This window comes from Chionomys nivalis, chromosome 6 (genome assembly GCF_950005125.1).
Source record: "Chionomys nivalis chromosome 6, mChiNiv1.1, whole genome shotgun sequence".
Classification (NCBI taxonomy): Eukaryota; Metazoa; Chordata; class Mammalia; order Rodentia; family Cricetidae; genus Chionomys; species Chionomys nivalis.
The window spans coordinates 12,167,199-12,182,022 of NC_080091.1; the positions used below are offsets into that span (position 1 = coordinate 12,167,199).

Here is a 14,824-nt window from a genome sequence, read left to right on the forward strand (position 1 = left end):
ATCTCTGTGAGCCAGCCTGGGCAACATAGAGAGCCCCTGTCCCAAACTACAGAATGAGGGAGCTGCAGACTCTCCTGTCAGTGCTGAGCTCTGGTGTCAGGAAAAATGAAAGAAAGGGGTGCATTTGATTTCTGGGTGGCAGACCCCTCAACTCTGACTGATGGGTTTGATTACCCCTGTGCTCCCCTCCCCTCTTCCTGCACAGGATTCTCTCCATGCTTGGAAGCTCAGGTTCCTGGAATTCCTTCCAGCGAGTACCCAGGCTGGGTGACCTCTCTTCCTACCCTGTAACTCATTAACTCTTGGGGACCTTGACCCCTGCACCATCTATAAGGCTGTGACAACAGCTTCCTTCCGAGGTCCATGTGGGGCTTGCGGTACCCAAATTGGCACAAAAAGATGGGTGCGGGGTCAGAGTCCAGCCACTGGGCACCCCCACAACCCTCCCCTGCAGGTCTGAGCTTGGTTTCCAGAGACAGTGAACCACACCTTGCAGACAGAACCCTCAGGTAGGGGCCTTATACCCCCTCCCTCCTCTCTCTTCCCTCCCCCCCTCCTCTCCCTTCTCCTTTGGATTTGTTCTGTTTTGTTTGCACATTCTCACTGCACAAACCAGGTTTTCTGAAGCTCACACTCCTGCTGGCACCTGAGGCACTGCGAGGACAGGCGTGAACAGGTGTGAATGCTATGTATGGGGCTTCACCGCCCTGCCCTCCGCTCCAGCTTACCTCATCCCAATTATTATTTTTATTTTGTGTGCTTTGGTGTTTTGTCTGTTTATGTATCTGCAAGGGTGTTAGAACCCCTGGAACTGGAGTTAGAGTCTTGAGCTACCATGTGGGTGCTGGGAACTAAATCCAGGCCGTCTGGAAGAGTAGCCAGTGCTCTTAACTACTGAGCCATCTCTCCTGCCCAGGATTTTTTGTTCTGTTTTGTACTTTGAGACAAGGTTTCTCTGTGTAGTCCTGGCTGTCCCAGAACTCACTCTGTTGACCAGGCCTCTGCCTCCCCAGTGCTGAGTGCTGGGTTTAAAGACATGTGCTCCACGGTGGTTTAGTTCCCTGTGAGGATGCTGGAACCCACTAGGTTGCCCTCATCATTTCCTTTCAGATCTTCCTTTCCACTGTCAGGACACATGCACAAGTGGTGAGCACTAGGGTGTGCCCATCTTTGGAGTGTGATCACCGTGTCTACTTCCGCATGTCCAGCTGCACAGTGCCCTGACCCTCTGATTCCTTCATGGCTCCCTTGGGCCTGGCACAAAGCTTCACAGTCTGTTCTTAGGACTCTGCCTGCTGTTGCCCTGTCAGAATTGGCCCTGCCTCCCACCACCCCCTTCCACACCCTCCCCAGCCTGTAGTGCTTCCGGCTGGCTGGGCTATTTGTTCATCTGGTTTGCAGCTGGTTTCACTTCCTTATTGTGGAAGCTTCAACCAGGGCTCCGGCCCCTCCTTATCCCCCGACCCCCACCATGGTGTCTCTGCACTCTGAAAGACATTCCTGATATCCTCAAGGAAGGGCAGAGACAGCCATCTTGAAGAACTAATAGTAAGGGGGTCTCCAAGAGGCTAGGACAAGGTTGGTGCTGGACCCTTAGGGCCATGACTATCCATTTCTACATTAACAGATCTCTTTAGCCCAGGCTAGCCTCAAACCCTAGTACTTTCCTGCCTCAGTTATTGGATGTTGGAGTTAGAGGCTTGAGCCGCCACGCCCTGCTATTAGTTCTCTCTGTGGCCTAAGGTCACAGGCAGTCAGGGGCTGCGTCTGCTGTCCCTTGGGTTTTGAAACAGGGTGTCTTGAGGGCCCGGGCTGTGGCCAGGGCCAGGGAGCTAGTCCTCCCCACCGCCCTAGTGGGATTATAAGCACACAGGCCATCTTCATGGAGGCTTTGGGACCTGCACTCAGGTCCCGCAGCAGGAACAGCAAGCACTTTGCACTCCCACAGCTCAGTCACACGCTCAGGCCTGTTTTCAGAGGGCACTGGTTCGTCTGCACCTTCCAGTCCCTGTGGGAGCCTCATCCTTGGTCTGGTGACTTGAAAGACCCTTGAGGGTTGAGATGGGAGGGGGAACTTGGTCACACGTTCCCCAACAGCCAACCCAGGGCCTGGGACAGCATTGGTAGACCATCCTCTCCTCACTATGAATTCTGTTTTATCTTCATCTTTATTTGTCAATGATCGGCCCAAAGTTTCATGAGGAGCTCCAGAGGATGACAGGTAAGTGCCACCACCTGTACTGAGGATCCAGGATCTGAGATCATAGATGCAGCTCATCTTAGCCCTCAAACCCCTGAGCATCAGGAAACTCAAGAAATGGAAAAAAAAAAAAAAAAAAAAAAAAAAAAAAAAAAAAAAGAAAAAGACCGGTCCTTATTGTACTGAAAGGCTGAAGAGGACAGGGATGCAGTGTAGGAGGGGGAGGGGCATCTTTTCTGGAAGGCTCCTTGGGGTCCCGCGTCTTGTGTCCCTGTTGGCAGGAGCCCCTAGGGCTCCCTGCACACCAGGGGACAAGAGCAGGTGTGCAGGGTGCAGAAGGACTGAGGGTGGCGGCTGGATGAAAGGAAGTCACAACAGTTCCCGGCCACTGGCTGTCTTGTTGACTTTGGACAGGCCTTCCCGAAATCCAGAGTCCGTCATCCTGGAAGAGGCACACAGCAGAAGCAGGGCCAGCAGCTGAAGGGACCATCCCAGCCCTCTATCCCCAACCAGACCTAGCCCCTGTAGTCAGTATGTCAGTCTTAACCCTGCTGTCAAATCAGCCTGGCTCCGACCACTCCAGAGTGACCCAGTCCAGGTTCACCTGGCCTCTGAGGTCTCCCAGGCCTAGGTGACAGAGCCTACCACCCCAGAGTGACCTGGTCTGGCCCTGCTGGCCTCTGAGGTCTCCTGGGCCTAGGTGACGGAGCCTACCACTCCAGAGTGACCTGGTCCGGCCCTGCTGGCCTCTGAGGTCTCCCGGGCCAAGGTGACACTCCTACCCCTCCAGAGTGACCCGGTCCTGGTCCAGCTGGCCTCTGAGGTCTCCCGGTCCCAGGTGACAGAACCCATCACTTCCTACCAGAGCTCCAGTTCGCCCAGAGTGACTCCAGACCTGTCAGCCCTCTAGGTTACGCACCCTGTGGACCACCTGTCATTCAGCTCCTCAGCACACTCCAGAGGCCGTCTCCAAGCACCACTCAGACCAGTTTTAAGGCTACCCACACCCCACCTTTAGTCCTCTTTGGCCCCCCCACACATGATCATGCCTATCTGCCCATAAGCAGCCTAGGTCTTACCCCATCTTGACTTGTTTCCCCAGTATAGCCCCTAACTTTAGTTGACCAAAGCAAGTCGGGGAGGAGAGGCTTTGTTTGGATTACACTTCCAGATCACAGATCACAGTTCATTATCAGAGGAAGTCAGGACGGAGACATAAACAGGGCAGGAACCTTGATATTTGTATATTTCCAGAGCCCCGTCTTCCTCCTTCCAAAGGGAATATCTATACCTGGAGGAAACAGCAGCACAGACCATGTGAACCACAGCTGCTCAGAAAAGAGATGGGATGGGGCTGAGTTCCAAGAGAGTCAGCAGTTATGTGTGGGTGTATGGCTGAGCTCCAGGTGGGTTAACAGGTGTATGTGTGTGTTTCTAAGATCCAGGTGAGTCAGCAGGTGTGGGTGTGTGTGTCTGAGATGTGGATAAGTCATCGAGTATACGTGAAGGGTATGTGTATGTGGTGTGTCTGAACTCTAGGAGATTGAGAAGGTGTATGTGTGTGAGTGTGTGAGCTCCAGGTGAGTCAGCATATGTGTGTGTGTGTGTGTCTGAACTCCAGGTGAGTCAGCAAATGTGTGTGTGTGAGCTCCAGGTGAGTCAGCAGGTGTGTATGTATGTGTGTATATGTGTGTGTGTGTGTGAGCTCCAGGTGAGTCAGCAGGTGTGTGTGTGTATGTGTGTGTGTGTCTGAGCTCCAGGTGAGTCAGCAGGTGTGTGTGTGTGTATCTGAGTTCCAGGTGAGTCAGCAGGTGTGTGTGTGTCTGAGCTCCAGGTGAGTCATCAGGTTGATAAAATGTTGATAACATTTTATCAACAGTTATCTCCCGTTCTACTCTGCTGTTTTTAGAAGTACCTGTGACCCCCCCGACACCTGCTGACTCACCTGGAGCTCAGGCACACACACACCTGTTAACTCACCTGGAGCTCAGACACGTGACACACACACCTGCTGACTCACCTGGAGCTCAGACACACACACACACACCTGCTGACTCACCTGGAGCTCAGACACACACACACACACCTGCTGACTCACCTGGAGCTCAGACACACACACACACACACATACACACACACACTTTAGCAATTTCTGGGGATGGATTGGTGGCTCTGCAGTAAAAACACCTGCAGAGGACCTGGGTTTATTTAGCACTCCCATCAGGCAGCTCACAGTCACCTGTAACTTCAGCTCCCTTTCCTGGTCTCCGAGGGCACATGCAGTCATGTGACTCATAAAAACTCATGCAGACACACATTACATTGATACATATTTTGAAAATAAAATGAATAAAAATGCAAGATGTCAGCGGTGGTGGCCCATGCCTTGAATCCCAGCACTCTGGAGGCAGAAGCAGGCAGAGCTCTGTGAGTTTGAGGCCAAACTGGTCTATGTAGTGAGTACCAGGACAGAGAAACCCTGCCTTGAAAAACAAATGAAAAGAAAAACAAACAAACAAAAAGAAAAGAAAAAAAGGAAAGAATTTTGGTGTCCACATGTACACACACACACACACACACACACACCCCACACACACACCACACCATAACTCCAGACACCGGAAAGAGAGTGAAATATAACCAAAGCTTTATTGGAGAACTGGGCTGTGGTCAGTTGGGGCAGCCGAAGACCACCATGGTCTCTGTGAACGCCCCGAGGTTCTCACACTGTTTCTGGTTCTCCTCATCCTGGCATTCTTCAGCCTCGGGCCAGAGCTCCACCCAAGTATCCTTCCCAATGATGTAGCTGGTGCTGGGGAAGGGAGAACAGGTGAGGGCAGCTCCTGGAGCGGTGGGCGGGGCTAAAGGGTCAGCCACTTGCACAGCACAGCAGCAGGGTGGACACTTACTTGGGCTTCTCTCCCCAGAGGTCGGAGGACAGGCCCCACAGGAGGTACTGCTTCTTGTCCTGCAGCTTCAGGGCTTGCCTACACTTGACGTGGCTGATGAACGTGCGTTCCTGCCCTTCCTGCACCTCATCTGAGCCTGTGGAGCAGGGGAGGGGAGGCTGAGCTCCTGCAGAGGGAGCGGGATGGGGAGGTGGGAGGACAGAGGGGCTAGCTACCTGACTTGATGACTTGCTCGATGGTCATGACGTACTCATCAAAGTCATTAGACAGCTTTGTAGCAACTAGCCTGGTCCTGTACACTGTAGGGGGAGGGGCAGTGATGGGCATGAGTTGGGTTGGCCAGTGGGCTCTCACCAGCACATGCACCTGACCATGTGACTCCCCCACCAAAAGCAGAGACAGGCTAAGTCAGAGCTGCCGACACCTCAGCCTGTCCCCTGCCAGGAATGCACACAACCAGGCCATCCCACAGCCACGCTCAGACACACTCATGTAATCCACCATAGCTACCTGGGAGTAGTTAGAGCTGCCCACAGGCACAGACATCCATGGTAAAGTCTCATGGGCAACCCCAGGCCACAGAACTGTGTGCACATTCATAGACACTCATGATGGAGAAGGGTCATCTGTTTATGTGTTATTTTCATTGGTTAATAAACAAACTGCCTTGGCCCTTTGATAGGACAGAAAATTAGGTAGGCGGAGTAAACAGAACAGGATGCTGCGTAGAAGGCAGTGAGGCAGACGCCATGGAGCCAGCTGCCAGGTCAGACATACTGAATCTTTCCTGGTAAGCCACCATCTTGTGGTGCTGCAGAGATTATTAGTAATGGGTTAATCAAGATGTGAGAGTTAGCCAATAAGAGGCTAGAACTAATGGGCCAAGCAGTGTTTAAATGAATACAGTTTGTGTGTTGTTATTTCGGGTGTAAAGCTAGCCGTGTTGGAGCCGGGTGGGACGAAAAGCAGGCCTGCTCGCCTCCTCACTACACACATATACCATGGACACAATTAGAGTCTTAGGCAAGTAGTCACAGACAGAGGCAACTATTCTCAGCACAGCCATCCCCAATGACAGAATCATGCAACCATGGTAACCAGCCAGATCACACCACACACATGATCAGCCAGGTGTAAGGACAGTCATGTTCATGATTGCTATGACTGTGATCCACAGTCACCCCTGACCACTCACTGCAAATATACAGCTACTCAAAGTCACCACTGTCACCAAAACACACGTCCAATTCACAGTCAGGCATGTGCAATTACAATCACCTTCAGCTACAGGTGCATGCACAGCTGTAGCTACCATGTGTGTGTTTGTGTCTCTGTGAATATGTTCACATGTTGTCATGGTGTCTGTTATCCACTTGACAGATCGGGAAGAGGGAATCTCAGCTGAGGAACTGTTTCCATCAGCGTGGCCTGTGGCTATGTCTGTGGGGGCATTTTCTTCATTGCTAACTAATAAGGAGTGTCCAGCCCACGGTGAGCAATGCCATCGCTTGGCAGGTGGGCCTGGGCTGTGTAAGAAAGGTAGCTAAGCAGGCCTGGGGGTTGGGGCATTAGGACACGGCATTCCTCCCTGGTCTCTGCTTCAATTCTTCCCTTGATGACAAACGGTCAACTATAAAATGAAATAAACCTTTCCCTCTCCAGATGCTTTAGGTCATGCTCTGTCACAGAGAGGCCAATCGGAATATGTGTACACGGTCATGTGTGTGGGCGGGTGTATGTGTGTGTGGAGGTCAGAGACCACCTTTGTCCTTTTCTGTTTTTGCGTGTGTCTATGTGTGTGACTGCAGCATTTGAAGAAGACAGAAGAGGGTGCTGGATCTCCTGGAGGTGAAGTTCCAGGCATCTGATGTGGAGTGCTCAAACTCAGGGAGCCAGCTCTCCAGTCAGCCTTGTCCCTTGTGGTTTTTTGAGACGGGATCTTACTGAGACCTTGAACTCACTGGTATGGCTAGGTTGGCCCTGAGAACCTCCTGGCTCTGCTTCCTTGGTGCTCAAGTTAGTGACAGGTGCCACCATGCTGAGATTTTAGCTAGGTCCTGGGGATCAAACCTCATGCTTGGGTTTCCAGAGCCACGCTGACTGAGCTGTCCCTATCCACAGTCCCACTCAACCACGGCTATGGACTACAGCCTCGGGCCAACCCCACCCGTGGTCACACCCACCTTCTCTCACCACCAATTCCCTACTGTTTAGCTACGTTCTTGTCACTGAAACTTCTGGTTATGGAGGAAGGGCCCTTGAGGCTCAGGAAATAAGTGGGACTCACAAGGCCCACAAGGCCTCTTCCAGAGCCTACAAAAGTCATTCACCCTCCTGCAAGGAACCCCGTATTCCAACTCTCATGAGGAACCCCAGCAACTCACTGGTTCAGCAGGCTGGACCTGAGTGGTCTGTGCTCTATCTGGGGTGAATGTCTCCCCAGGGAACATCACACAACACGGACAATGGCCCTTCGCTACTCATCTACACATGTCCCAAACACAACAGTCACACACATCCACACGCAGCATGGCTGTTCCCTGCTGGTCACACACCATCAAGCCACCTGTCGCTCACTCTGCAAGGTCTGACAAACCCACTAGAAGCCACACTCACCGTAGTCCACTCCAGGTTCGCAAGCCTTTTCCAGCCGGTCGTTCAGGCTGACCTTCTCCTGTGCCTGATGCATGAAGCAGTTCTCTGTGGGGGTGGGGGGTGACACAGGCTCTTGAGTCCCTCTGCCCTTCCAGGACCCACTGTCTGTGTTGGAGCTGGGCCCAGAGGGGACACCTATCCCACTCCATATACCCTGGATGAGGCCATCCCCCACCCATGGGAGTGGAGGGTCTATGTCGCTGTGCCTTCCACAGATCCACCCTTCACACCCTCCTTGTGCCCACCTCCCGGTGCCCACTTCCTGGTGCCCATCTTCCTGGTGCCCACCCTCATGGTGCCCACTTCCTGGTGCCCACTCTTCCGGTGCCCACCCTACAGGTGCCCACCCTTCTGGTGCCCACCATCCTTCTGCCTACCCTCAGCACAGCGGCACATTTCATTGTGGCAGAGCTTGCTCAGCATTCCATCCTCCTTATCCATATGGTAAAACCGGGTGCAGGATTCCTCTGTGGGGAGAAGTGAGGAGAAGTCAGAGGGCCAGGGACTGCACCTCGGGAACCATTCCTGCTATGAAATGCCCAATATTTTAGTCCCCTTAGCACTGAGATGCTGGGTCCCCAACCTCAGACCCCTGTGACGCTCAGACCCCAGGTCTTTGATCTTTCGACCTTTAGACGGTAATGTCTTGAGACTCCATCTAGAGCCCCGAGACGCTCAGATGTCAAAATTCTAGGTCCCTGGGATTCTCAGGCCCCCCAGCCTCCAGATCCCTGTGACCCTCAGACCTCCAACCTCTAGGTCTCTGGGACCCTCAAACCCCAACCTACAAATCCTTGGACTCCGAGTCTCCCAATTCTTCTGTTCCTAGGACCCAAAGAGCCTCAGCACATGCACCCCCGGGACCCCCAATGTTTTGATCATTGGTGCTGCCAGATGTGATGCTCAGATCTCCAGGTTCCTTGAACACCCAGAACACCCAATACCCAGTCCTCACTGGCTGCTCACCCAGGTTGTAATAGGAGTAGACCTTGACCGACCCGGGCTGGATGAGTCCCACATTGAAGAACTGGTGAACGTTGAAGGACAGACATTCTTCTTCGGAGTGTGAGATCTGAGGGGAAGAATGGAGCTGTCAGTGAGTGTCACAGAGGGAACCCTTGGAACCACCGTGAAGAGTTGTGGGACCAAGCATATTCTAGAACAGTGGTTTCCAACCTGTGGGTTGTAACCCCTTTGGGGGCTGAATGACCCTTTCACAGGGGTCACCTGAGACCATCGGAAAGTACAGATATTTACGTTATGATTCATAACACTAGTACATTTCAGTTATGAAGTAGTGATAAAACAAATCTTATGGTTGGAGGTCGGCACCACATGAGGAGGTGCAGTAGAGGGTTGTGGTGTCAGGAAGGTTGAGAAGCCCTGCTCTAGAAGGTGTGGGAAGAGTCAGCATCAGTGAATGTTTGCAGCTTTACTCCGAGTTAGAGGTATCAGGTGACAGAGCTCCGGCCAGCTGGTCACTGTCTCCCTGCTGTTGTCTGCATATGACTTCTCTTCATTCACACCGCAGCCACAATATAATGGCATAAACTAGACCCAACCATGGGGAGGTAACTGGGCCATAGGGGATTAATGCCTGGCTGGGAGGAGCTGGTTTGTCACTGTGATGTAGGTCATTATAACAATGAGTGGGCTTCCTGGACTTCTCTCGGCCCTGCCTGCAGTGTGCGGCTTTATCCTTGCGCTCTCTCTGGCCATTATGCCCGGAAGCTTTTGTTAGAGGCTAAATAGTTGGGATCACTCATTCTCTGGCCTTTTTTATCCAAAACTTTGAGCTTAGTCCCTCTCTATGTCACACCACCTCAGGTGTTTTGTGAGAACAACGTGAAGGGTGCTATGACAGTGCTCATGAAACATTACAGATACCTGGGTACGGTGACATACTGCTATCACTCCAGTGCTCAGGAGGATGAGGCAGGAGGAACTGTGAGTTTGGGGGCCAGTTCAGGCTACATGGAGAGACCCTGCATTCACTATCAAACTCACTCAAAGTTCACTTTTCTTAGACTATTGCTACAAACGCGAAGATTCTAAGGATGGCAGACCCCAATGTGGAAGGAGTCTGGTCCCTGCATAAGGAACAGAATTATGTCTCTTGTCACTTACCCACACCAATTAGACTATGGGGGAGACGGGCGACAATCTTAGGCTGGTCACCTTATTTTAGAAACTCTCTGACCACCTCACAGCACAGATCTTGTATTCCCAAGCTTGGGCTAGCCTGAGCTAGCTGTCACAATGGAGGGAGAAACTCAGCTAGGAAGGGGAAAGAAGAGGGGCATGGAAGCCCCCCTGGGGCAACAGTACCTTTTCGAGGTAGATGATAAGGGTGTTCTTGGTGGAGAAGGCTGAGTTCATCTCATACTTGGAGATGTATCTGTCCACTCCCGTGCTCAGCTGGGGAAGAGCAGAGTTGGTGAAAATCCCTCCTTGTCTCCCTGCAGCCTCTTCCAGACCTCAGACTCTTCTCCTGCACCCCAGCCCCGAGCCTCCCTACCCGTTCCAGGTCGTTTGTGTCTGGAACAAATCCAGTCATCATGGAGATGTCCAGGATGGACATGGTGGCATCCACATCTCCCAGATACCTGTCCATGGCAGAATAAAAGGTTGTGTGATTTCAGGATGGGGGCAGTATCCAAGGTCAGTGTCTGGATGATGGGTCTCACTCCAGGCTCCTGCTTCCCACCCAGCACTGAAGAAGAGTTCGGTTTGGGAAATACTTGTCTGAGGGCAATGTAAGTAGACACAGACAGGCATCGTGGTTCATGATGCTGTCAGAGGCTGAGGTGGGAGGATTATGGGCTGAGGATAGCCTGGGCTACTGAGTGAGTCATCCCAGAGCTGGTGTGGCAGTGTGGATGACTGACAGGATGGTATGGAGTGGTGGAGGGCCAGCGTGGCAGTGTGGAGGGCTGGCGTGGCAATGTGGAAGACCAGTGTGGCAGTCTGAAGGGCTAATCTTGCAATATGGAGGGTCAGTGTGGCAATGTGGAGGGCTGGCTTGGCACTGTGGAGGGCACTGTGGCAGTGTGAAGGGCTGGCATGGCAGTGTAGAGGGCTGGAGTGGCAATGTGGAGGGCTAGTGTGGCAGTGTGGAGGCCAGCATGGCAATGTGGATGGCCAGCGTGGCAGTGTGGAGGCCAGTGGGGGCAGTGTGGAGTGCCGGCATGGCCGTGTGGTGGGACATCGTGGCAGTGTGGAGGGCCAGCGTGGCAGCTTAATCAGTAAAGTGCTTGCTGTGCAAACATGAGGACCTGAGTGATGTCGGAGTGTCTTCTATCTATCTGTTATTTTCATTGGTTAATTAATAAACAAAACTTCTTAGCCTGATAGGTCAGAACATAAGTAGGCGGGGAAGACAGAACAGAATGCTGGGAGGAAGAAGGCAGTGAGGCAGTCGTGATGAAGCTCCAGCCCAAGATGGATGTAGGTTAGACTGTTACCTCGTGGTGCTACACACATTAAGAGAAATGGGTTAACCAAGATGTGAGAATTAGCAAGTAAGAGGCTAGAGCTAATGGACCAGGCAGTGTTTAAATGAATACAATTTGTGTGTTGTTATTTCGAGCGTAAAGCTAGCCATGTGTGATCCGGGCAGGATGAAAAGCAGGCCTGCCCACAGCTCCTTTTACAAATGGCACCCAGACGTGGATAACTGAATCCACAGAAAGCCTGAGAAAGCTTGGGAAAGAATAGAGTAAAACATGTTTTCTTGGTAGCAGCAATTTCTTGGGTCTACTCTGCTTGCTAGAGGCAAGCAAGCACTCTCATCTAAGAGAGGCTTCCTGACTCAGCTTTAGCTGCAAAACCTTGCCGCTCTTTTAAGAGGTCCTGCCACAAAACACTTAAACGGTGTTGATGAAAAGCTGAATGGATGATTTTCAGTTCTCAGCCGTAGCAGGAAAAAAGCTGCACCATTTTAAAATGCTGGCTAACTGGGCCATCCTGCCAGGGCAAACTCTGACTCAGACAGGCAGTCTGACTGAGTGTGGTCTGTGAGCAGAATGCTGCAGCTTGCTTGCTGTCAGGGATCTTGAAATGCCATAGAGTTGTGGTGATAAACATGGCTACAGCTGGTACCTCTGCCATGAGACTGTAACGCTAAGGAATGGGTTGGATCCAGTCACCAAAGCCACAACTTTAGTACTACCAATATTGCTTGGTAAATTAAAGACTCATGTGGTCACAAAAAGAGAGATATTCAGTAAAAGAAAGATTCAAAGTCGAAGAAAACCTCTAAATAGTTTACAGTGTGTTAAAAATATATGTAGGCTAAAGGTTAAAGTCTTAAAGTAAAAAAAAAAAGAAAAAGAAAAAGAAAGACAGTAGTTGGATATGGTGGTATACACCATATACACTTGGGAGGCAGAGGTAGATTGACCTCTGTGACTTCAAGGTGTGGCTGGATACACCTTTAATCCTAATGCCTGGGAGGCAGAGACAGACAGATCTCTGAGAGTTCAAGGACAGCCTGGTCTACAGTTATTCCAGGACAAAGATATACAGAGAACCTGTCTCAGAAAGTAAAAACAAAAGAAATACAGGTTAAAATAAAGCCGCACAAAGATGGAAAATACAGAGAATCTTGATACTGTATGCTAGTATGCTCTCTTTGCATTGTCTGAATGCCGAGGAAGGAGCAACAGCTACTAAAAGATATTTGTTTATAAATGCTGCTGAACTAATCTAACATAGATCTTTTGAAAATACCTTGACTTCAAAATTTGGATCTAAGGTTATAAAGCTTTGGAAAAGTTCTTCTTTTGTTTTCACAGAGGGTGAGACCCTGTGGATTGCTTCTATCCCAATATGGTATGATGGACCACGCCCTCCTGAAAGGTTGCTGTGAACACCTTCAAAAAAATTACTTCACTCAACTGCTTACTGAGATGAATCTAGCACACAGGTTATACCATGAAAGACTTAAATAACAGTGCCCCCATTCAGCACGAAGCAGTTTGGAGAGAAAAAACTGCCCATATTCCCAAATACTGTTTATAAATGTTCTTTTACATTTAAAGGGGGATATGATATAGATATGAATAATTTACATTGATATAAATTTTGTTATATGTATATGTATATCTGCTCTTGATTAAGGTATTATGATTGTGTAATTCATTTAAAAATGTAATGTATAATTAGGAAATATAGGTTGTTAATGGCTAATCATCAATAATCGTCAAGCTTGTAGTCACGTTAGTCAGATTTTCTAGATATATAGAGATATATTTCAGTTAGATAGGCATTCTTCATATCTTTCAAAGACTGCAGAATATGGTATTTAAAATGTTTTAATAACTTAGGGTTTTTCATGACAATGAGACATATTTGCTCCTGGCAGCACAAACCTACTTCAAGAGGAAGATGGGCATCAAAGAGGCTCCTTATGGAGTTGATTAGACATTTGGGCAAGAAACTGCTCTTGCCTGGACTGTTGCATAAACTGGACACAAAGAACCCACAGAGAGAGGACTGCTGAACTTGTCTAAAGGTGAGATGGTCTTTTGGGGTTCCTGATTCATGAAAGAGTCTGCGAGACATTTTGCAGGACACAGCAGATAGTGACTGAACTGTCTTTGAAATTTCCTGCTTCGTGGAAAAATCTACTGGATACTATGGGCCTGTAGGCTGAAGATGGATGCCCCAATGGTACAGAGGAACTTTAGGTGACTGTCAAGGCAGCGAGATGTCTCTGTCATTTCTAGAGTTGGAAGTTGCTTACTTCTTGTTTACTTAGGTAATATGATATCCTTCTGGAGTCTTTGATGGAGTTGAAGGACGGATAGTCTTAATTTTAGTTTTCCTTAGTTATGATAAAAGATAAAATAGATATAAATATTGTAATTCTTGCTTAATAACTGTTTTGTTATATGTAATTTTACTATGTTAAAGTTAAAGCCTTTCTTTTTGTTTAAACAGAAAAAGGGGAAATGATGTAGGAGGGTCTTCTATCTATCTGTTGTTTTCATTGGTTAATTAATAAACAAAACTTCTTGGCCTGATAGGTCAGAACATAAGTAGGCGGGGAAGACAGAACAGAATGCTGGGAGGAAGAAGGCAGTGAGGCAGTCGTGATGAAGCTCCAGCCCAAGATGGATGTAGGTTAGAATGTTACTGGTTAGCCACCACCTCGTGGTGCTACACACATTAACCAAGATGTGAGAATTAGCAAGTAAGAGGCTAGAGCTAATGGGCCAGGCAGTGTTTAAATGAATACAGTTTGTGTGTTGTTATTTCGGGTGTAAAGCTAGCCGAGTGTGATCCAGGCAGGACGAAAAGCAGGCCTGCCCAGAGCTCCATCTACACCTGAGTTTAATCCCCCATTATCCATGTTAAGAAGAAGAAATCAACCTATGGTGGCTAATACCATTAATCACTGAGCCCATCTCCCTGGAACACACTTGTAGTTCCAACCCTGGGGGCATAGTCAGGTGGATCTTTGAGCTCACTGCCTGACCAGCCTTGCGTACTTGGCGAATTCCAGGCCAACGAGAATTTCTGGCCAGGGAGATGGTTCAGTGGGTAAAGGTACTAACCACTATGCTTAACAACCTGAGTTCAAACCTAGGACCCCACATGGTGAAAAGAGAGATCCAACTCCTACAAACTGTCTTCCTACCTCCATGTATAAGCTGTGGCATAAAAAATGTGTACACACAAACACACACATACATATACACACATGTGCACGAATACACAGACACACATACACAATTCACGCGCGAGCGTGCGCGCTCACATGATCACGGAGAGAGGAAACAGGCCAACAGAGATGGTCACAAATAAGAAAAGAGAAAACTGCCCAGGCAGTGAAGTCTGAATGTGACGCCAACGGCAGGAGGGACGATGGAGGGAATGGTCTTGCAAGAGACGCGCGGTGTGCCCCGGGAGATGGCAAGCTTGCCAGCATGAATGAAGAAGTGAACAGAGGGGAAGGAGATGGACTGAGGATGCCACTCATGGCTACAATGCTTGCGGCATGCCCAAAGCAGGGGCTCTGGCCTGCCACGAAGACGAAGTCTTTCTAGAGGGAGAG

General features: G+C 49.9%; 1 protein-coding gene across 1 annotated transcript in view; it reads right to left on the reverse strand.

Annotated features, from left to right (window-relative positions):
* Positions 1-4,825: 4,825 nt before the first annotated feature.
* The window catches only part of LOC130875412 (complement C3-like), a 30,810-nt gene continuing 20,811 nt past the window's right edge, over positions 4,826-14,824 (reverse strand). The window contains exons 34-41 of the mRNA XM_057771139.1: positions 10,283-10,370; positions 10,093-10,182; positions 8,731-8,836; positions 8,142-8,231; positions 7,726-7,809; positions 5,325-5,408; positions 5,110-5,245; positions 4,826-5,012 (exon numbers count right to left, since the gene is read on the reverse strand). Coding sequence (XP_057627122.1) covers positions 4,871-5,012; positions 5,110-5,245; positions 5,325-5,408; positions 7,726-7,809; positions 8,142-8,231; positions 8,731-8,836; positions 10,093-10,182; positions 10,283-10,370 — 820 coding nt within the window. The 3' untranslated portion in view covers positions 4,826-4,870. The remainder of the gene's footprint in view (positions 5,013-5,109; positions 5,246-5,324; positions 5,409-7,725; positions 7,810-8,141; positions 8,232-8,730; positions 8,837-10,092; positions 10,183-10,282; positions 10,371-14,824) is intronic.